This window comes from Xenopus laevis, chromosome 3L (assembly GCF_017654675.1).
Source record: "Xenopus laevis strain J_2021 chromosome 3L, Xenopus_laevis_v10.1, whole genome shotgun sequence".
Classification (NCBI taxonomy): Eukaryota; Metazoa; Chordata; class Amphibia; order Anura; family Pipidae; genus Xenopus; species Xenopus laevis.
In genome coordinates, this window is record NC_054375.1 from 40,036,560 (window position 1) to 40,059,209 (window position 22,650).

Here is a 22,650-nt window from a genome sequence, read left to right on the forward strand (position 1 = left end):
CCACCTGTGCAATTGATGGAACAACCTGAGCTTCTATATTTGGCTAAGCATTAAATTTGTACCCTTTATCCCACTGCTCCATATTCACTTGTACAGTGTCACATGACTTGGAAGTGACTGGATCCTGGATGTGCAGATTGAAATTGTGAAACCCATCACAATACACACAATACACCCATCACAATCAGGTAGATCAATAGTTTATAATAATCCAATGTTGAAAATCTCAAGTAACAGGCACTGGTAGTCTATATCTGATTTCTTTGGGTATTATTAGAATGTCACATTCTTTTCATTTTGCTACTCTAAAACATTTTATTGCTCAATAAATGATGCCAGCACTTCCACTTGAAGTTCTTCATAAATGCAACATCTTCAGAAACATTTTTTAGGCAATAATTTTGTTGCTTGTTTATAATACATAAAGGAAAAATTACAAACATATAATGATATATAAAGAAGTGTCTCTCATTGTGAGTAGGTTTGTACCCAATGCCCTCAGTTGTGCTCTCCTCACCTTGGGACTTTCTTGTTACACTCACTCAGAAAAGTGTCTGATAGATCTTTTGATTGCCACTAGTGATGGATGAATCTATTCGCCATTCGCGAATTTGCGCAATTCGCCGCCGCGAAAATTCACTGGCGTCAAAAAAAAAATAGATACCGGCATCCGTTTTTTGGTCGCGGGCACATTTTCACCAAAAAACTTGACAACGTAAAAAACGGACGCCGGCGCTGTTTCACGAATTTCACGCAAAATTCTCAAATTTTTCGGCGAAGCAAAATGCCGCAAATTCGCCCATCACTAATTGCCACCATTCAAAATTGTATTTTCAAGGTGGGATCTTTATAATCCACAAATTTTATCAGTTGGTACACAAATATAAATGGGGGACATATCAACCCCCATTCTGAATGCCAGGACTTTCTTGTTTACTGTGTTGCTGCAGTAATTAGTCCTTCTGTGCTCATTAAGGGTAAGGGCGCACGCTAAGGTTCAGAGAGATTTAGTCGCCCGGCAACAAATAGTCTCCCTGAAAAGCCTTCCCGCCGGTTAGAATCTAAATCGCCGGCGGGATGGCACTCGGATCGCTTTGTTTTCTGAAGTCGCCTGAAGTTGCCTCACATGGGGCGACTAAATCTCCCCGAATCTTGGAATGTGCCCTTACCCTAAAGGCACCTGACAAAAGGGGAACCACACCTGGAGTCCTGTACACTATATTATGCAATTCCTTTTGTTGTTTTAGCAGAATTCTGCTTCAATGGAAGAATATTATATAGTGTCCAATAAACTTCACAATTAGTTGGTACTGGTTCCAGAAAAGTAAATATTTTAATTTAATTTTTAGGAAATCAGGGCAACCTGTTTTGGTCAAAAGGTTAGAACTATTCTTTATAACTTTGGTTGTTATAACAATTCTATCTGCAATATTTACTTCAGAACTTTCATGTTGCATAAATAGGGTTGCCACCTTTTCTGGGTTATAAACCTCGACATCGGGGGGTTATTAGCCATGTGAGGATATTTCGGGAGATTCAATGATGTTGAGGGTGGTGTTATTGCGTCCATAGAAGCAATTCTGAGGATTTCTATCCAGTTTTCAGAATATTAAAACCAACCAGAAGGTTTTGACCTGGACAGCCCTATAAAAAATGTTTCCTGAATCCCAGTAGGTGGGGGAAGTTTGTGTCCTCATCACAGAAAATGGATTATCGGCATATCAACTGCAGACATGCCAGAATAATCACTGAGATATGGCCAAACAACACTCCATTGACCCCAGACAAGGCAGTAAACGTTATCAACTGAAGAGCTTCAGTTCTTAGGAAAGATACGTGGACAGTGCTAAACATGTGCACGGTCTGTGCATTTTTAACTGATTCTGAACAAGGTTTTCTCTTAAGCATTTGGAGCCCCCAAAGTTATTGCTCATAGAGGAAATATACTGTCAGGTGTGCAACTGCCATTGAACTGTGGGGTTCATTTGCACACTGGTTTGGTGGCTATGAGCACACCCCTGCGGTAAACTTTTGCTGTAAAATGCTTTATTTAAACTTCTTCTCCTTATGCCTTTGCCCCAGCTGATGTCCACATTGCTGATTAAGCTCATTTTTACATTATTATTGGCTCAGCACAGTTTTGACCCTTGCATATACTGTATTTTGCCTGAATATGGGTTCTGACGAATACTTCTTGCCCTTGCCTTTGGCCTGGATACAGACTATAGGGATCAATTTCAAACCCCAGTGGTGCAAGTGCAAAAGCGATAAGGGCACAAGAGTGTTTGCGCCCCTAGGGTTGCTGCTTTCTGCACAAAGTGACAAAGTATCACAGCAATGCTATTTCTATAGATATTTTTTATAAATCTCTATAAATCAGTTACATGTTCAGTCAAACCCATGATCCTCTTTACTGATTGTGCCATGGTATGGCGCTGGGCCTAGGTACAGTTGCCCAGTCTGCCCCAACAGTAGTTTATTAGACGTCTAAAGGATCATAGCTGATTCCCTGGCTCTCTCCTGATAACATTGCAAGTGTGACTTAGGCAGTTTCAGGCTAACACCCACACTTGCTTTTAAGGCAACAACCTTTAAATGCCCTGCTTTGGCCTCCAGAAGCTTGTATTTATAGGCATTCACCTGCTCCACCCCACCTCCCCTAATGACATCAGAGTTGGGCAGGTCGGATTTAGGTCTATAAATACAGGTGATTCGCTGAGTTGGGTTGCGGGTCTCTCAGGAAGCTGCACCTCATATTTGTTACTTTATTGCTAGTCATACAGTAAATGGAGAGTGTACCACAGCCTGGTCACATGATGCTGTGTGTGAGAGTGATATAGAAAATGGTTGTGGCTCAGTGTGGCTGAGAGGAAATCTGTGTTTGTGTGTGAGAGAGTTTGTCAGCTTGTGGCTGCTGCACCAAGAAAAATCACCAAGTTCCACTCTGAGTCCCTCTGTAGGTTTTATTGTTGGTTTATCACTTGCCATCAAGTTAACAGCCCTCTCTACCTGCTGTTTTGGTCAAAATTTGTGTGTGTGTAACCCTCTCTTAGCCTAAACCAGTGTTTCAGCTACTCTTCAGGTAGAACATGGCTACATTTAGTCCCTCTCTCTCAGCTAGGCCCTCATGAGGAGGAAGGGAGAAGTGGAACTACACTTTCTGGACACATTTAGGATTTTAGAATGATGGATTTAATGAACACACAGAGTTATAGTACTCACATGGTACAGTGTTGTTATAGAGTGGTTTCAGGGCAGTCCAATAAGGTCAATCTTCTTTAGCAGGGACTTGTTTTCCCAGGTTAATAATATCAACCAGATTCTGCAGGTTGAAACCAAAGAGCCAGAGCCATGAGCTCCCAGTCAGTATATTAAACATGAACAGGGAATGGCCAAATATCTAGGGTACAGGCACGGGGGCTTAGCAGATTTAGGGAAAATCAGACTAATGGGGATGTCCCAAACCAGTAGCAGATTGAACCCTACAAGGTGGTTCTACATATGTTATCTGTATATTTGATGTACAATGTACAGACAAATTTATACTGCTTTTTGTGAACCACAAAGTCTCACCCATAGCTCCTGCTGTACCTGAACCCCCAGCGACCCTACACATTACACTGAGAGTGTTGCTTGGGGTTGTAGCTGAACAAGAGCCAGTGCCGTGGCAGTATACTGAATAAAATGGATAAATGGCATATTAACCCCAAACATACCAGTATAATCGCTAAATAAATTAACCCCAGCAATGCCAGTATCATTAATAAATTACATGAATAAAGGAAATAAATAAAATGGATAAACAGCATAACCCCATTTGTGCCAGTATAATCACTAAATTAAAAGCATAAAGGACATATTAATCCCAGTAATTACAGCATAATCATTAAATATAATGGATAAAGGACATATTAGCACTAGACGTGCCTGTATAATCACTAATAGGTCTAAACCTCAGACGTGCCAGTATATTCACTACAGAAAAAGGATAATCGGCATAGTAACCCCAGACTGACTGTAGAAATGGCCAGTGAGCTCCCCATTTACCACTAGACAAGGCAGCAATCAGTGCAAAAATGGCAAATGTCTGAGCACGCCATTTATTCCAGCCATGCCAGAAATACCAATTATGTTTTTTAAACTGATTGGAAGGATTTCTGGCTTTGCTGTGTACAATGTAATGGGATTTATTCTGCTTTCTGTAAATTATAGGAATGAATGTGGGCTACAGCTGAACTAATGGCTTTCATCTATGGAAGGAACACAACATTCTTCATGCCTGCAGCAGTTTTGGCATCTCTAAGCCTGCTGACTGGTTGAATTCCTTCCCAGTGACCTGCAGGTGTCTATATAACAAGCTGGAGCTGATTGGCAAATCTTTGTCCGGTATCTGCAACAACTGCCTGCTGATTGGCTGAACATTTCCCTAGCCAGTAACAATTCAACAGGGGTGGGTAGTCAGTTACTGTAATTAGTAAGGTGTGAAGGAGATTGAATGGAGAGTGTAGCCATTTAACGGCCGACCCCTTTCATCCACCAGGGTTTTATGTTCCAGTTGCCTAGTGGTGCATAGCAGGAACAGTAGTCAGTTTTAAACCAGTAGATTAAAATGGATGATCTGCCATTTCTGAGAGCCAATAAGTAAAAAAAAAAGTTATTGAAGCTAAAGAATCACCATCTGAGAGACGCGCCAATAGCAGCACTGCATCAGTTACTTTCCTTAGACTGAACTCATGCAGCGCTGAGGGGCTTATGGAAAACAACCTGTGTTTAAACTACACTACATGAATTGGCACAAGTCTCTACACTTAGTTTCAGAGCACAGAGGTCCTCCCCAAGACCAGACTCAATGGCAAGCAGTAAGGACAGGACTGTGCCTGGCAAAGTTGCACTCAGCACCTCACTGAATTTTTTTTATTCGCACCCATTAGTTCACTTGCACTTTTGTCCAGGGACTCTATAATCAGACATAAATTCAAAATAGGAATTCCAAAATGATATTGTTTTAAAGAAACAAACATATATTTTTCCTCCATAATCATAATTGGATTTGCAAATTACAAATCCACGGAAATTCAGAAAATCAAGAAAATTCCAGCCTAATGAATCCATTATATTTCTTGCACCTCTGTAGTACTTTCTACTTACTGTACAGTATATATACAATATATAAATGATCTAAGATGTTGTTACACGTCAGATGGATGGCGTGACTGAATACTATCTTGATTGAAAAAGGCAACTTGTCATCTTACACATAATAATAATAAGGATTATTATTTCAGACTGCTGTGAACAACTTTGGGCATGGGGCTGCTAAACCTTTGAGCTGATACAATAAAGCCAGAATATAAAATACAGCATTTCCAGACATTTTTAGTTCTCCTTTAAAGACACATGGTTAACCAAAAGTTGTTTAAGTGAATGCTGCAGGCTACACTGAGTTCTATGGAGCCACATACATTTATCTAATTGTCTATTTAATTATGGAATGTTTTCCATGTAAGCATTCTATAACTGCTTAAACTCATTCCCAGTTTTACACTCCTCTGCTCTACGTGCTCCCTCTGCTGTCCGTATCACACACTTGGGTAGATCATTGAGAGGAGACAGGAGTTGCAGCTGTCACTTTATATTCAGTGTTTGTCATTTGCAGACTGAAGAGATTAGTGCTATTTAACCACATTTTTCCAAGTAAGCTGAAAAACTATACATGCAATATGAAATATCCTTTGTATTTTAAGCAATATTACAGAACTTTTCATTTTATTATAATCACAGAACATTTCAGAAGCATCACAGCGAGGTCTTTTTCCAACTTCATCTATCATGTTACTTTGTATCAGATGATTCCACCGTATCCAAGGGTTGTTCTACATCTGTGAACGGTATATACATAAAGTCTTCTACATTTTTCTTATAATATTCAAAGTATTTTGCCGTTACACAGAAACATCCTGCTCCTATCAAAGCTATTATTGGACAAATGTAGAGAATCAATCCCATTGCGTGATTCTGTATCAGGTCAGACTCTGAGTAGTTTATCTTCATAAATTTAAAAATCTATTGGAAAATAAATACAGTATGTGTCATAATGTTGCAGAGAATTCCCTTTGAAATATGTATGCGTGTAGATATATATATATATATATATATATATATATATATATATATATATATATATATACATATCCATTTCCAGCCGACAAAAAGGTTATTAACCCTATTTACTAGAGCTTGCAATTTTTCAAAAACTGAACAGCCACTTACCCATGCATGTTCTTTCTCGCCTCCTTCTTTTCCAAGCAATCCTATTATTGACTTTTCAGTAAATGACCAAGAGCGGTGGTTTGGAAACACTACCATCTGGGGAAAGAGAACAAAATGCAATAGGGTGTAAGATTTTGGCAACTATACAGATGCAGCCACTTTGGTTTGTCTGTTTGACACAGAATAACTAAACACAGATATCCCATTTATCTCATTTAACACAGAAAACTGCGTCACAACATCCCATCTAATTAAAGCATTCACCATTGTTCACAATGGTGCTTTGGTATGCTAATGGAAAGGTTAAATGCATTAAATGAGTTAAGATGACTTTAGATAACGCAGTTTCTTCAATTAACCCTGAGTCATGACGCATTTATCTCACAAATCCAAGTGGCTTCATCTGTAGGTGACCCAAGATAACAATTATTGTACAATGCCTTTATCTAAATGTTGCCTGATGCATTATTCCTTTTCTTAGGAATTCTTTCTGTGATACTGCAGCCATATACAACTGCAAATATCATACTCCAGATCTCTGGGGCTGCAGATACTGGACAATCCCCAGTCTGAATAATTGTAAGGTCACATTACACCATAGTTTAAATGTTATTGCTACTTTTTATTACTCATCTTTCTATTCAGGCCCTCTCCTATTCATATTCCAGGCAAGCTGGAAAGTTGCTAAATAAAAAGCTAAATAACTCAAAAACCACAAATAATACAAAATAAAAAACAATTGAAAATTGTCTCAAAATATCCCTCAACACTGAAGAAAACAACTGGGTTTGTTTGCCATCAGTATGGATTTTTGCTATGTTGGTTACCAAGTGCTTTGTATCAAGTACAAGGCAGTGTCTAATTATTACAGATAAAAAGCAAATCTGGAAATATCAAGCATTGATTGTTTAAATAGGACTATGGCATCAGATCTTTCTGTATAACAGAGTTCCAGATAATAGATCCCATAATTTTATTTTATTCATGTTTTTAAGATTATGAATTCCTATAAGCAAACACCAGAGGGAGCTCTTTGATGATAAAACTTCCATTGTAGTGTGATTCGTAATTCTATGAAACGCATAAGGGGGTCATTTAAATCCGTTGCTTTCCTGCAAATTTCCCACAGCAAGTTGCACGTTAATTACAGGTGAAAAGCACTTATTTCACTGTTGTAAAGTTGTGCTTGGCACTGCTCAGTCCTTTCTGCCTCCCATTTAAAAACAAGCACAGTTGCACTTGTTGACGCAGAGGAACCCTGGAGATACCACAACCTCCAAAACAAGAGGAAACTCCAGGGTTCCCTTCAGTGTCGTGCATCAATAGGTACAGCACTTGTCTCTATAAATTCAGGTGCACGCGTCACTATCAGTGCTATTCCGTTCAAGCACAATTGTGTTACTATTAACACATTACATCAAGAAAGTATTCTTAGGAAGATGGGGGAGTCTATGCTGTCAGTTCCAAAAGGGTAGCAGGGACGTGCCCCCATTCCCAAGGCATCATTAAATAATTATTAAACAAAATATAAGTCCTACAACCCAGAATTTCATAAAATACAAAAGTTCATTCAATTTCACATAATAGCATGTTAAACTTAGTACATACTGGCCCCATATGACTTACATTGCGCGTTTTATAACCTCTGGTACTTAATCATAGGTGTTTGTGCCATTATAACATTAATCCTGAAATTTAAAACCAGGGCAGTCCCACTCCATTTTTCTTAAAACCGCAATGGCGTCAAGTACCACATCCCCTCAAACACTGCATTATAAGGTTTGCACTCAGAATTGCACTTTGCTCACTTTACTTGCAGGTTTAAATGAACACTTCTACATTGTTAAAACTGACTCTGTTGCATCTGTCCTGAATAAATGCTAAAGAAATGAGTCGCCCATTCTGGCAGTGCTCAGGTGATAATGACTTTTGTATGTTGTATGCATATCACAAGTAGCAGAGTAACAGCAGACAATGGACTGAGAACAGCAAGCACATAAGGTGGCCATATACAGGCTCATAATAGCTGCTGAGTCTGCGCCTCCAGACTGTGTTGGTGGCTCATTGGTCTATGTATGGGGCCCACCGACAGGCCTACCCAACCGATATCTGGCCAAAAAAAAGTCAGATTTCAATTGTGCAGGGTTGAAAATCTCTTTGGATGAAGACCACCTTGGTGCATAGATGTGGTCAGACTCTGTTCAACTCTGTGGGTCTCAGTGCATAATCTGATAATTGGCCCTAGGGCACATGATTGGATCAGCCCGATATGACTGCACATGGATGGCCAAATCGAGCAGATTTGATAGTATAAGGGTCAGTGCACACGGGCAGATTCGGGGAGATTAGTCGCCCGGCGACAAATCTCCTCTTCGTCGGGGCGACTAATCTCCCCGAACTGCCTTCCCGCCAGCGGGATGGCACTCTGAGCGATTCGTTTTCCGAAGTCGCCCGAAGTTGCCTGACGAGGATACTTCGGGTGACTTCGGATAAAGAAGTGCTCCGAGTGTCATCGTGCCGGCAATTTAGATTATAGCTGCAAGAGAGGTGGTTTGCAGAGATTAGTTGCCTGAAGAAGAGGCGCTTTGTCACTAAATCTCCCAGAATCTTCTTGTCTGTCTCTGCCCTAAGACTTCTAATAAAGTCAACTGACAATATAGAAGGGACAGCTGCAATAGAGTGTTAATATATGAAAGAGATTGGTCCCTTTTAGTAGTTTATTAAAATCAATTAAAAATCTGCCATCAGCTTTGTGGCAGGATGGCCATTGTTACTGTAAGGCAAAGGAGTATGGGATCATGAATGGGTGCTGGCTACTTTATTGTTACCGTATATACTCGTGTATAAGCCGACCCGCGTATAAGCAGAGGTACCTAATTTTACCTATGAAAACCAGAAAAACGTATTGACTCGTGTATAAGCCTAGACACAACTATGTTATATATGTTGCTCTTTCTTCGCGGCTGGGATGCCTCACTACAACATGCAAGAGCCGTGAATGCTATGAGCAAGTGTACATGCGTTTGTTCGTTTATAGCTATGTGGTCAGATGCTGCTTGTTCTAACCGGAATCTAGCTACAATATAGTAGTGTGAATGTGAGTGAGCGTATCAAAGAGAATACAGAAAAAGAGTGCCCATTCCATTGAAGTCATGCATGACCATTTAATGAGATTAGGGAGGGGGCAAGGGACTGTGCAGGAGGGCCAGTGGTTATACAAACATTGGGGCACTTGAGATGCCTCAAGAGAATTGTTGCTTTACATCAGTTTTGAATGCACCGGCATAATTTCTGAATAAAGATAATAATTAGATGCCTAAATTCCATGAAGAAAGGTTCACAAATCTGCACCTCTTTGTTAGAAATGCCACATCTCTACTTCCATATATGCAGTTCAATAATCCGTTTTCTACCTCATCCTGCTAAAAAACAGAAACTAGAGAAGACGCGCACTCACGGGACTCGAGAAGACGTGCACTCGCGGGACTCGAGAAGACGCGCACTCACGGGACTCGAGAAGACGTGCACTCGCGGGACTCGAGAAGACGTGCACTCGCGAATCACGGAATGGAGTAGGAGACGCGCAAGCGCAGTTCAACAAAGCTGTCACGTTGGGCACGTACGCCTAGATGACACTTGCGCTGTTGCTCTTCGCGGCTGGGAGGGGGATTCATCGCTACAAATTTACAGGTAAGGCAGCTGACCCGCGTATAAGCCGAGGTAGGATTTTCAAGCACATTTTGGGTGCTGAAAATCTCGGCTTATACGCGAGTATATACGGTACGTATTGCTACATGTTGTGCAATACACAGAGGTACCCATGCCCTGTAGAGCTTACATACTATGTTTGTTGCCAAAGATATAGGAAGATTAAGTGACCTGCCTAAGAGTTAAGTACTCACATGGTGGTCAAAAAAAGAAATTTCAAAACAAATTCCAGTAAAAGACTTAGCCAAATTTGTTTTTCAAGATACAGCCCTCTTTTTCCTCATGACAAATTCCTTATATTTGTTCTTTTACCTTTAAAAACACCCATACATAGGCTGCTCCCTTTGAAGGAGCAGCCTTATTCAATTCTAACATAGTTCTGTTATCATTCAGTCACCCTGCACTCTTGGGTCCTTTTGTCCACCTGACATTGACCCTATGATACCAAAAAAGCTTAATTTCTCTGTGTATCTCTCCAACATCTTTATAATTTTACTGCATCCGCCCCCCTGACACCCATTCCCTAACTCAGGGATGGACTGGGCTAGGGGAAGAATAGGGGAGGTGCAAGATGGGGGTTTGTGTTTGGGTAATAATTTGATTTGTATAATGAACCAGCACTAAAAAAGCTCTGGGATAGACCAAAAAGAAACGTGGTTATATAGTGCAGTATTTTTTTGGTTTATATTACACTCTTCTGTGAAGTTATACTCTTTAGGGGTTTAATTTGCCCTTCAAGTGGCACCTCCTATTATGGGGATTGGATACTCACAAACATTTATATTGTCTGTTGGCTTTGGTAAAAGATTGCTCCAACAGTCGCACACATCAGAGGCAGTCTAGAGAGATGTGCTTAGGATAGTGTAAAAACTTTTAATATATATATATCTCCTTCACTGACGAAGTTACACCAGTATGAAATGACATCACGCTGGCAAATTTTTGCCCACGTTCGTCACTTGGCCCTTTAGTAAATTTTCCCCTATATTCTTGCTCCTTCCAGTGGTAAGTGATTTGCTGCTTAAGTAGCTGTCACTTTTCTTTACCTTCACATGTATTGAATCATGGCTGTTTCCATCCTTCCTGGCAGGAACTCAGTCCTTTCCTGCTTATAGCCAAGAGAGCGTCTTACAAGACGCATGCGCTCACCGCTCTTCATTTGCATGGTATATATTGCATGAAGAATAAATACTTGTGTTAGGAGCTTCATTACATAGTTGGGATGAGGTCCCTGACCCAAAGAGCTTACAATCTATTATTATGCAGAAGAAAGGCTAGTGTTGTTTGAGAGTTTGAACACCTTTAACATATGGGCTTGAAGACAAAAGAGCAAGAATAACACTTGCGCATGGCCATCTGTTCTGTAATATAATGGCTGGTAGGACATACAAATAAAAACGCATAATTAATATCAAAGATATGGGATGACTTTGACGTAATTGGCCAGCCTAAATATATTGCAATATATGGACAAACAATCCCTGTTTTTTTTAAAGGGTAAGGCATTTTTCAGTAGCAGTATGCACAAAATGTCTCTGTCTTAAATATATTGATAATGGGTTGAGTGCAGAGGAATCTTGTATTTGTCTATATGTATTTGTGGTCACAGCCTCATTGCACCCCCGCCTAATGGTTTTAAAAATTAGTGGTGAGCACAACTTTCCATTGCTTGTTTTATATATATATATATATATATATATTTATATATATATATATATATATATATATATATATATATATATATATATATATATATATATATATATATATATATATATATATATATATACACACACACACACACACATATCCTGGTTGGCAGACTGTATGTATACATGTTATTTGAAGGTACAGTGCCCTACATTTAGATTTTGCATGGCTTGCAACAGATGAGGAGGGATCAACAGTGGAAACTCATGCAGCCATGCTTGTTACAATGAGCCGTACACTGGATGAAGATTAAGGGCCATATGTGCTGTACCCTCTAGGAATTGTCTCATGTCTCAAGTTTTTTCCCAGGTAATCATTCAGAAGTGAGGAAGAATAAGGCATAAAGTGCCCAGTCTGTCATAGCAAGTATATTGTCATTATTAATTTTTATTCATATGGTGCTGGTATATTCTGCAGCACCTTCCACTTATTTTACATCATTCACATCGATCACTGCCCCAGTGCAGTTTACAATCCAGTGCCCACATTGCATTTACACAGCCACCATGGCCAGTTGGGATTTCCAAACTGTCAAAATGATGTAAATAGATCACCCTGTTGGCTTTGTAGAAAATTCTTTCAAGATCCAATTCAAGAACTAGACTCATATTTGAAGTATTGCTTAGTAAAAGACACTTTTCTCTGAAATTCGGGGTCAGTGTCAGAGGAAATACAGTTGAAATGTTGCAGCTGGGCTGTAAATGATACATTTCTTTGCAAGTTAGTTGTGAGCAATGTCTTTTCTAAGGCAAAGGGATCAGCCCGTTGGCCTGCTGTAAATGGATTAAGCAGGATATGGGTTTCTATAGCAACCAACAGTGACATTATTATGATGTCATAATGAGTGCAGAGGATTTGATCCTAGCCTGCTGATGAGACATTTTTATTCTGCACTAAGTGATTCCTGAATCCTGTTAGATGTTTGTTTTAATCCAGTGTTGAAGCAGACCCTGTTATAGTTGGCTTTTCTATTTCTACTACAGTTCTACTACAGTTCATTGACCTGTAGTAACCCCGATAAAGCAGGCTATGGGTTTCTATAGCAACCAAGTCACAACAAATAGCAACCCATTATGACATCATCACAATAACCCATTGTTACATCATCACAATAAACAGCAGGCCATTGTGACATCATCACAAACTACGCAGGCTTTGCTCTTAGCCTGTTGATGAGAGATCATTGTTATCTAAATCTCAACAAGAACACATAACAACATGTTTATTCTGTAAGTAACTGCTCTTTTTACCATAATAATGAAATTCTTAGCATCAAATAACCAATTTTATACACATGTATAAGTTTATATATATTTTTTGATAAAAGTAAAAAAAACTAGGGTTTAGCTATAGTATAGAGATGTTTAGGATATATTAAGTATAGGCTTTAGCCTGTTGACATGTATTAAATGGATTTAAGCATATTATTGCAACCAATTGGAAACTTGCATTGGGACAGATTCTAATGTCATCAAGTGATCCGAAAATTATTTGATTCAAACTTTAAGGCTAATGTACCGTCAATTCAGATTTGAATGGGTTTTTTTTGGGGTGATTTTTATACTGTTCATATGGTTTACAATATACCACCCTCTGGGTTTCTTACCAGTGAGAGGTTGGTTATAGGTTTAGCTGATCTTTTCAATTAAAGTGGCAAAAAATAAAGTAGTGCTCATTCTTGTATTCATTTTTACACACATATTTGTACAGTATATGCATATATATATATATATATATATATATATATATATATATATATATATATATATATATAATATATATATATATATATATATATATATATATATATATATATATATATATATATATATATATAGTATATATTCTGTGTGGCTTTTTTATATTGGCAATGTAATATCTACTAGTTTATCCACATTGTCTGGCAGCCAAATAGAAGCTGGGTTAGAACTGTATTTTGTTGTCTGTAATGGTACAAACCCTTGGCTGGGAAAAAAGAAATAACTATTACTTCAAACTTGGCCTAAACAAGGCAGAAGATAAAGTATTAGCGAATATGGTTCTTTTAGTCGAAGAACGATTCAGGACTCTACACCTTTTTTTGTTGTTGCTACAAATAAATGTTCACTTCTACTGTACACAAATCTTAATGATTTATTTATGGTTAGTGGAACAGAAAGTACCTGTATGTATTAACTGATAGCTTAAGTTGGAATACGTTGGAAAATAGAGTCAATGTGAGCCTGTTATTGACAATGCAGATGTTTAGATCACATTACAGGTAGCTAATATACAGTACAGCAGATATTATACAATGGAAATGTGAATATTGCCTTTTATGGGTTTTTTTATTTCATAACCACTGATATCTTTTCTCTTGTCATTTCAGAATCATTTGGCAAATAATTCAAACAATTTACAACTACATATATGACAAAATCTTTAGATTCGCTTATTTTATCAGTTCAAAGCGCATCCAACATGAAACAGATCAGTACTTTTTTGAAAAAGCGGATATTGAAAAACAGGATGAAAAGCTTGATGAACCGGATTTCCCTAAACTCGGCAAATGTTGCTCAATACTTCTTATTATTGCACTTGCTTTCCTTATGGCAGTGAGTAATACGGACAACATCATTTATAAATGTAAGTTTGGACTTATTTACTTTAGAATCCAAGACGTCTGATATATCAGAGTATAATGTCTGCATTTGAACCAACCAAAATCCTAATTTCTTTCTCTTCTTTCTCCAATTTGTTTTTTAGCTGTCCGTCCCTACATAGAAGAGGAATTCGAAATAACGGACTTTTATTCGTCAGTTATAACTCTAAGTAATATATGGTTTATTTGCATCATTCTTCTAAAATTCTTTGTTTGCCATTATCTCTAATGCTTTAATTTCTCATATCTGTTGTTTAAGATACTATCATATCATCCTATCTGTCATTATACTTATTACTATAAACTGCTACCTAATGAATCTATAGTTTCATGTATATCTTGTTATTTGCAATTGGCATCTCACAGTCTTCTTTTCTCCCCTCTATATAGTGTTTGTTGGCAGCTGTGCAACCATGGCCCCGATATTATTTTATTTCTGGAGTACCTTCACCGGACTAAGAGTAATATCAGGAATTGTCGCCGTAATGGTCATGTTCGGCATTGGCAGTACTTTAGTTTCAGAGAAGGTAATAATCTGTTTATGACAGCCAATGGCATTTCAATTCACTAAACATATAAAGACAGTACCTACACAGCAATTCATTTTGTTCACTCTGTATCCTATCAATGCATGAGTTTTTAATTTGTATCTTTCTGATTCTTTAGTCATTCTGGACGTTTGTGTTACTTCGAAGTCTCATGGAATCCGTAAAAAGCCATTATTTAGCTGCTGCTCCAATGCTGGTAGCAGAACTTTTTGATACTGACCAACGACGTAAAATGCTGACCTTACTTTACATTCTCAACACTATTGGAACGTAAGTACCCATTTTTGTATCTAAGATTGTTAGGACTTTTTTTCTGTACAATCTGCATTCTAGCATGGCATCTGTAAGCCCCTAAATGCTCTTCTTCCTATATCTTCCTGTGAGTTTATATAATAATGAGAGTCTAAGCTGATAGAAAATAATTCCACTTACTGCCACTTACTTTACTTTAACCCTGTCCTTTTTTTTGTTTTTACAGTTTTGCGGGGACCTTTATTGGAACGTATGTAGCCAGCGTAATAGGAACCGACTGGCGTATGGCACTGCGGGTAAGAGAAATATATATGGAGGTATTAAAGGCTGGGGTGCTATTATATATATACCAGTATAAAATCATATCATTACCTTGCAAACATGAAGGGTCATACTTCTCAAACTTTAAAATAGAACTCGCCACAGGTCCTGGGGACGATTCCATTCTCTCTATTTATTTGTAAGAGATTTTTTGAGGTAAAGTGAGTAAACTCTCACTTACACCCTATAATAAATATGCTTAAAAATCCAGAGGAATGAAGTGACAGTGGCAACATTTCACTCTGTTAATCTGCTGGGGGCTTTATTTCACATTTTGAGAAATATATTCTCTATTCTCATATGCTGGGTCACATAACTGATATTTATTTTTATTTGGAAACAGATTGCACCTGTACTTGATGTGGTGGCTCTTGTGCTTCTAGCAGCAGTGATGAGAAAGCCAGGTCGAGGTGGTTTTATGTTGAAGGCTGAAATATATCAGAAGAGAACTAAAGTTTACTCTGATATTTTTGATCTGATTTTAAAGTGAGTATCTCTTTATCTTTTATGTTTGGTCTGGCATCTGTTAGACAGGCATATATTAGCTAAGCCCGTGTATGAACACAGTTATAACACTGAGTAAATTAAAGTGTTAGTAACACCCCCCAGAATGGCAGTACCTCATATTATTCTCAACAGATTCTCCCTTTAGATGTGAGAGATTCCTGTTTCAATTATTAAAGTTTTTGCTTGAGCTCATGTATATGAATGATCTTATTTCAAATTAAATGAATGGAATGGACAGAAAAATACCACTTATACGATTTCCAGTATTAGGGTGCTTTTAAAAACATGCAGAAAAAGTCAAAATATGAGCTTCGTAGCGATCATAATTTACGCCTTACTCGATAGAAATGGGGTCAATTAAAATTTTGGAGGTATTAGTCGAGTATCAGTGATGCATGAAATCAAGTCGAGTAATGTCCCTTATTGTAATCCATATCATTTCTCTTCTTTCAGCCGCTGTTTGGTCTTTGCTGTTTTGGGTTATGCAGCTAGTATGTTCATTGCTAATAGCATGTATACATATGCTCCGAATGTACTGAGAAATGCTCGCATGATGTCAGATAATCACCAGCCTTGTCTGACAGTTGACTGCACCTTCGATGACAGGTAAAACCCCGTTTCCTTCTCTACTTGCCAAATTCTGTTCTATTACACACAAATATATATTGGACTTGTAGATTTTAATGTGTGTGCAATTAACTTTCACCAATTACTTACTTGTTGTTTTACTTCATACAAGTTCAGATGGTTGCAGCTTCCTTGAAATGATTATTTCCAAAACCGAAAAGGATGTTGCATGTTTAACTAACATTAATCTCTCTTCTTATTTTTAGATTGATCTACGGATTGTGCAAATGTCTTGCTACTGCAATCGGCATTATTCTCGGCGTGAAGATCAATGCACATTATAAAAATCGGAATCCACATGGAGAGCCAGTTGTGTGTATCGTAGCACTTCTGGTCTCTGTCCCACTTATGTGCTTTGGATTATTTTTTGTAGGAATTAGTTCTGTCGTATCCCAAGTAAGTTTTACAATTGAATTACTACTTTATGTAAACTGTTAGAGAATTGTAACTATACATTCTATAAGATGAACTTCATTCAACCTAACTGTCCTCACTTTTTCTCAACAGATTCTCTTCTTCCTAAATGGGATTTGTTTGGCTATGAACAAGGTCCTTATCAACGAAATCATCATGGTAATGTATTTTTCTTCTTGGACTCACCCCCCCCCCAATGATCACACCCAAATTCTTACAAAGGTGTTAGCAGAGTTAATGTATGTAATACTGAATGGGGTGTAGGTTTCAGATCAACTCTATAAGGCTCATTTCAGTGCATATTGATGCAGGGAAACCCTGGTGCAACTGCCACCTTTGACTTGGTGGTAATTACATGGTTCCCTCTATGGTCAACAGACGGTGCACACTTACCCCTATGAAATTATACATGTGCATGCATTATAATGAAGGCATGAGCACCAGAGATCTGGAGTATGATATTTGCAGTTGTATATGGCTGCAGTATCACTGAAAGAATTCCTAAGAAAAGGAATAATGCATCAGGCAAAATTTAGATAAAGGCATTGTACAATAATTGTTATCTTGGGTCACCTATAGTTGCCAAAATCTTACACCCTATTGCATTTTGTTCTCTTTCCCCAGATGGTAGTGTTTCCAAACCGCCGCGCTTGGTCATTTACTGAAAAGTCAATAATAGGATTGCTTGGAAAAGAAGGAGGCGAGAAAGAACATTTATGGGTAAGTGGCTGTTTAGTTTTTGAAAAATTGCAAGCTCTAGTAAATAGGGTTAATAACCTTTTTGTCGGATGGAAATGGACGTGTAGTGTGTGTGTGTGTGTGTATATATATATATATATATATATATATATATATATATATACGTGTAGATATATAAATATCTACACGTATACATATTTCAAAGGGAATTCTCTGCAACATGCTACATTATGACCCATACCGTATTTATTTTCCAATAGATCTTTAAATTTATGAAGATAAACTACTCAGAATCTGACCTGATACAGAATCACGCAATGGAATTTATCCTCTACATTTGTCCATTTATGGCTTTGGTCGGAGCAGGATGTTTCTGTGTAACAGCAAAATACTTTGAATATTATAAGCAAAATGTAGAAGACTTTATGAATACACCATTCACAGATGTAGAACAACCCTTGGATACGGTGGAATCATCTGATACAAAGTAACATAATAGATGAAGTTGAAAAAAGACCTCGCTGTGATGCTTCTGAAATGTTCTGTGATTATAATAAAATGAAAAGTTCTGTAATATTGCTTAAAATAAATAAAAATTATATTTCATATTGAAAATATAGTTTTTTAGCTTACTTGGAAAAATGTGTTGGTTAAATAGCACTAATCTCTTCAGTCTGCAAGTGACTTAAACACTGGATATAAAGTGACAGCTGCAACTCCTGTCTCCTCTCAATGATCTACCCAAGTGTGTGATACAGACAGCAGAGGGAGCACGTAGAGCAGAGGAGTGTAAAACTGGGAATGAGTTTAAGCAGTTATAGAATGCTTACTTGGAAAACTGATTCATTTATAAAAAATGATTCATTTATATGTTAGGGACCATCCATAATTAAATTGACAATTAGATAAATGTATGTGGCTCCATAGAACTCAGTGTAGCCTGCAGCATTCACTTAAACAACTTTTGATTAACCATGTATATTTAAAGGAGAACTAAAAATGTCTGGAAATGCTGTATTTTATATGCTGGCCTTATTGTATCAGCTCAAAGGTTTAGCAGCCCCATGCCCAAAGTCTGAAATAATAATCCTTATTATTATTATGTGTAAGCTGACAAGTTGCCTGTTTCAATCAAGATATTATTCAGTCACGCCATCCATCTGACGTGTAACAACATATTAGATCATTTATATATTGTATATATACTGTACAGTAAGTAGAAAGTACATCGGAGGTGCAAGAAATATAATGGATTCATCAGGCTGGAATTTTCTTGATTTTCTGAATTTCCTTGGATTTGTAATTTGCAAATCCAATTCATAATAGAGGAAAAATATATGTTTGTTTCTTTAAAACAATATAATTTTGGAATTCCTATTTTGAATTTATGTCTGATTATAGAGTCCCTATAAAAGTGCAAGTGAACTAATGGGTACGAATAAAAAAAATTCAGTGAGGTGCTGAGTGCAACTTTGCCAGGCACAGTCCTGTCCTTACTGCTTGCCATTGAGTCTGGTCTTGGGGAGGACCTCTGTGCTCTGAAACTAAGTGTTTATGCTGTGATTACTGGGATTAATTTGTCCTTTATGCTTAGTGATTATACTGGCACAAAAGGGGTTATTATGCTGTCTATCCATTTTATTTATTTGCTTTATTCATGTAATTTAGTAATGATACTGGCATTGCTGGGGTTAATTTATTTAGTGATATGCCATTTATCCATTTTATTCAGCAAGTATACTGCCACGGCACTGGCTCTTGTTCAGCTACAACCCCAAGCAACACTCTCAGTGTAATGTGTAGGGTCGCTGGGGGTTTAGGTACAGCAGGAGCTACGGGTGAGACTTTGTGATTCACAAAAAGAAGTATAAATTTGTCTGTACATTGTACATCAAACATACGGATAACATATGTAGAACCACCTTGTAGGGTTCAATCTGCTACTGGTTTGGGACATCCCCATTAGTCTGATTTTCCCTAAGTCTGCTAAGCCCCAGTGCCTGTACCCTAGATATTTGGCCATTGCCTGTTCATGTTTAATATACTGACTGGGAGCTCATGGCTCTGGCTCTTTGGTTTCAACCTGCAGAATCTGGTTGATATTATTAACCTGGGAAAACAAGTCCCTGCTAAAGAAGAATAACCTAATTGGACTGCCCTTAAACCACTCTATATCAACACTGTACCATGTGAGTACTATAACTCTGTGTTCATGAAATCCATCATTCTAAAATCCTAAATGTGTCCAGAAAGTGTAGTTCCACTTCTCCCTTCCTCCTCATGAGGGCCTAGCTGAGAGAGAGGGTCTAAATGTAGCCATGTTCTACCAGAAGAGTAGCTGAAACACTGGTTTAGGCTAAGAGGGGGTTACACACACACAAATGTTGACCAAAACAGCAGGTAGAGAGGGCTGTTAACTTGATGCCAAGTGATATACCAACAATAAAACCTACAGAGGGACTCAGAGTGGAACTTGGTGATTTTTCTTGGTGCAGCAGCCACAAGCTGACAAACTCTCTCACACACAAACACAGATTTCCTCTCAGCCACACTGAGCCACAACCATTTTCTATATCACTCTCACACACAGCATCATGTGACCAGGCTGTGGTACACTCTCCATTTACTGTATGACTAGCAATAAAGTAACAAATATGAGGTGCAGCTTCCTGAGAGACCCGCAATTAACTCAACCCAACTCAGCGAATCACCTGTATTTATAGACCTAAATCCGACCTGCCCAACTCTGATGTTATTAGGGGAGGTGGGGTGGAGCAGGTGAATGCCTATAAATACAAGCTTCTGGAGGCCAAAGCAGGGCATTTAAAGGTTGTTGCCTTAAAAGCAAGTGTGGGTGTTAGCCTGAAATTGCCTAAGTCACACTTGCAATGTTATCAGGAGAGAGCCAGGGAATCAGCTATGATCCTTTAGACGTTTAATAAACTACTGTTGGGGCAGACTGGTCAACTGTACCTAGGCCCGGCGCCATACCATGGCACAATCAGTAAAGTAAAGAGGATCATCGGTTTGACTGAACATGTAACTGATTAATAGAGATTTATAAAAAATATCTATAGATATAGAATTGCTGTGATACTTTGTCACTTTGTGCAGAAAGCAGCAACCCTGGGGGCGCAAACACTCTTGTGCCCTTATCGCTTTTGCACTTGCACCGCTGGGGTTTGAAATTGATCCCTATAGTCTGTATCCAGGCCAAAGGCAAGGGCAAAAAGTATTTGTCAGAACCCATATTCAGGCAAAATACAGTATATACAAGAGTCAAAACTGTGCTGAGCCAATGAAAATGGCAAAATGAGCTTTATCAGCAATGTGGACATCAGCTGGGGCAAAGGCATAAGGAGAAGAAGTTTAAAGAAAGCATTTTACAATGGCAGTTGAACACCTGACAGTATATTTCCTCTATGAGCAATAATTTTGGGGGCTTCAAATGCTTAAGAGAAAACCTTGTTCAGAATCATTTAAAAATGCACAGACCGTGCACATGTTTAGCACTGTCCACGTATCTTTCCTGAGAACTGAAGCTCTTCAGTCAACAAGGTTTACCGGCTTGTCTGGGATTAATGGAGTGTTGTTTGGCCATATCTCAGTGATTATACTGGCATGTCTGCAGTTAATATGCCGATAATCCATTTTCTGTGATGAGGACACAAACTTCCCCCACCTACTGGGATCCAGGAAACATTTTTTATAGGGCTGTCCAGGTCAAAACCTTCTGGTTGGTTTTAATATTCTGAAAACTGGATAGAAATCCTCAGAATTGCTTCTATGGACGCAATAACACCACCCTCAACACCACTGCATCTCCCGAAATATCCTCACAGGTTTATAACCCAGCAAAGGTGGCAACCCTGTTTATGCAACATGAAAGCTCTGAAGAAAATATTGCAGATAGAATCCAGTTGTAACAACCAAAGTTATAAAGAATAGTTCTAAACAGGTTGCCCTGATTTCCTAAAAATTTAATTAAAATATTTACTATTCTGGAACCAGTACCAACTAATTGTGAAGTTTATTGGATACTATATGATATTCTTCCATTGAAGCAGAATTTTCTGCTAAAACAACAAAAGGAATTGCATAATATAGTTGTCAAATTAAGACTCTAGGTGTGGTTCCCCTTTTGTCAGGTGCCTTTAGGGTAAGGGCACATGCTAAGATTTGGGAAGATTTAGTCGCCCCATGTGAGGCAACTTCAGGCGACTTTGCAAAACGAAGCAATCCGAGTGCCATCCCGTCTGCGACTTAGATTCTAACCAGCAGGAAGGGATTTCTGAGAGATTAGTCGTCTGAAGAAGAGGCGATTTATTGCCGGGCGACTAAATCTCTCTGAACCTTAGCATGTGCCCTTACCCTTAATGAGCACAGAAGGGCTTATTATTGTAGCAACACAGTAAACAAGAAAGTCCTAGCATTCAGAATGGGGGTTGATATCTCCCCCATTTAGATTTGTGTACCAACTGATAAGATTGATGGTTTATAAAGAACCCACCTTGAAAATACAATTTTGCTAATAGATATTTGTATGAAAGAAGTCATAAAAAAGTATTGTTTAACGCTACCTGAAAATCAAATGTTATTCTTGATGCTGAAAGTCAACTTAAAAATCACATTTAAAAGCCCATTACATGTTATTCTGGTTATGCTTCTGTTTTACAGAAGTCAGATTAAATGGTGGCAATCAAAGGATCTATAATTTCACAAATAAACACTTTTCTGAGTGAGTGTAACAAGAAAGTCACAAAGTGAGGCAAGCACAACTGAGGGCATTGGGTACAAACCTACTCACAATGAGAGACACTTCTTTATATATCATTATATGTTTGTAATGTTCACTTTATGTATTATAAACAAGCAACAAAATTATTGCCTAAAAAAATGTTTCTGAAGATGTTGCATTTATGAAGAACTTCAAGTGGAGGTGCTGGCATCATT

At 38.2% G+C, this 22,650-nt stretch overlaps 1 protein-coding gene and 1 long non-coding RNA gene across 2 annotated transcripts; one reads left to right on the forward strand and one right to left on the reverse strand.

Annotated features, from left to right (window-relative positions):
* Nucleotides 1-5,732: 5,732 nt before the first annotated feature.
* Nucleotides 5,733-6,368, reverse strand: LOC121401162. Its single transcript, XR_005966153.1, has 2 exons — nucleotides 6,271-6,368; nucleotides 5,733-6,063 (listed from the first exon to the last, which is right to left on the reverse strand). It is a non-coding gene; the product is annotated as an uncharacterized LOC121401162 (long non-coding RNA).
* Nucleotides 6,369-13,932: 7,564 nt separating this feature from the next.
* Nucleotides 13,933-18,188, forward strand: LOC121401228 (protein spinster homolog 1-like). The gene is made up of 11 exons (XM_041585560.1): nucleotides 13,933-14,313; nucleotides 14,434-14,499; nucleotides 14,720-14,856; nucleotides 14,996-15,147; nucleotides 15,356-15,425; nucleotides 15,794-15,936; nucleotides 16,411-16,563; nucleotides 16,791-16,980; nucleotides 17,092-17,157; nucleotides 17,623-17,805; nucleotides 17,958-18,188. The coding sequence occupies exons 1-11, from the start codon at nucleotides 14,277-14,279 to the stop codon at nucleotides 18,186-18,188; spliced, it is 1,428 nt and encodes a 475-aa protein (XP_041441494.1). The 5' UTR covers nucleotides 13,933-14,276.
* Nucleotides 18,189-22,650: the final 4,462 nt, after the last annotated feature.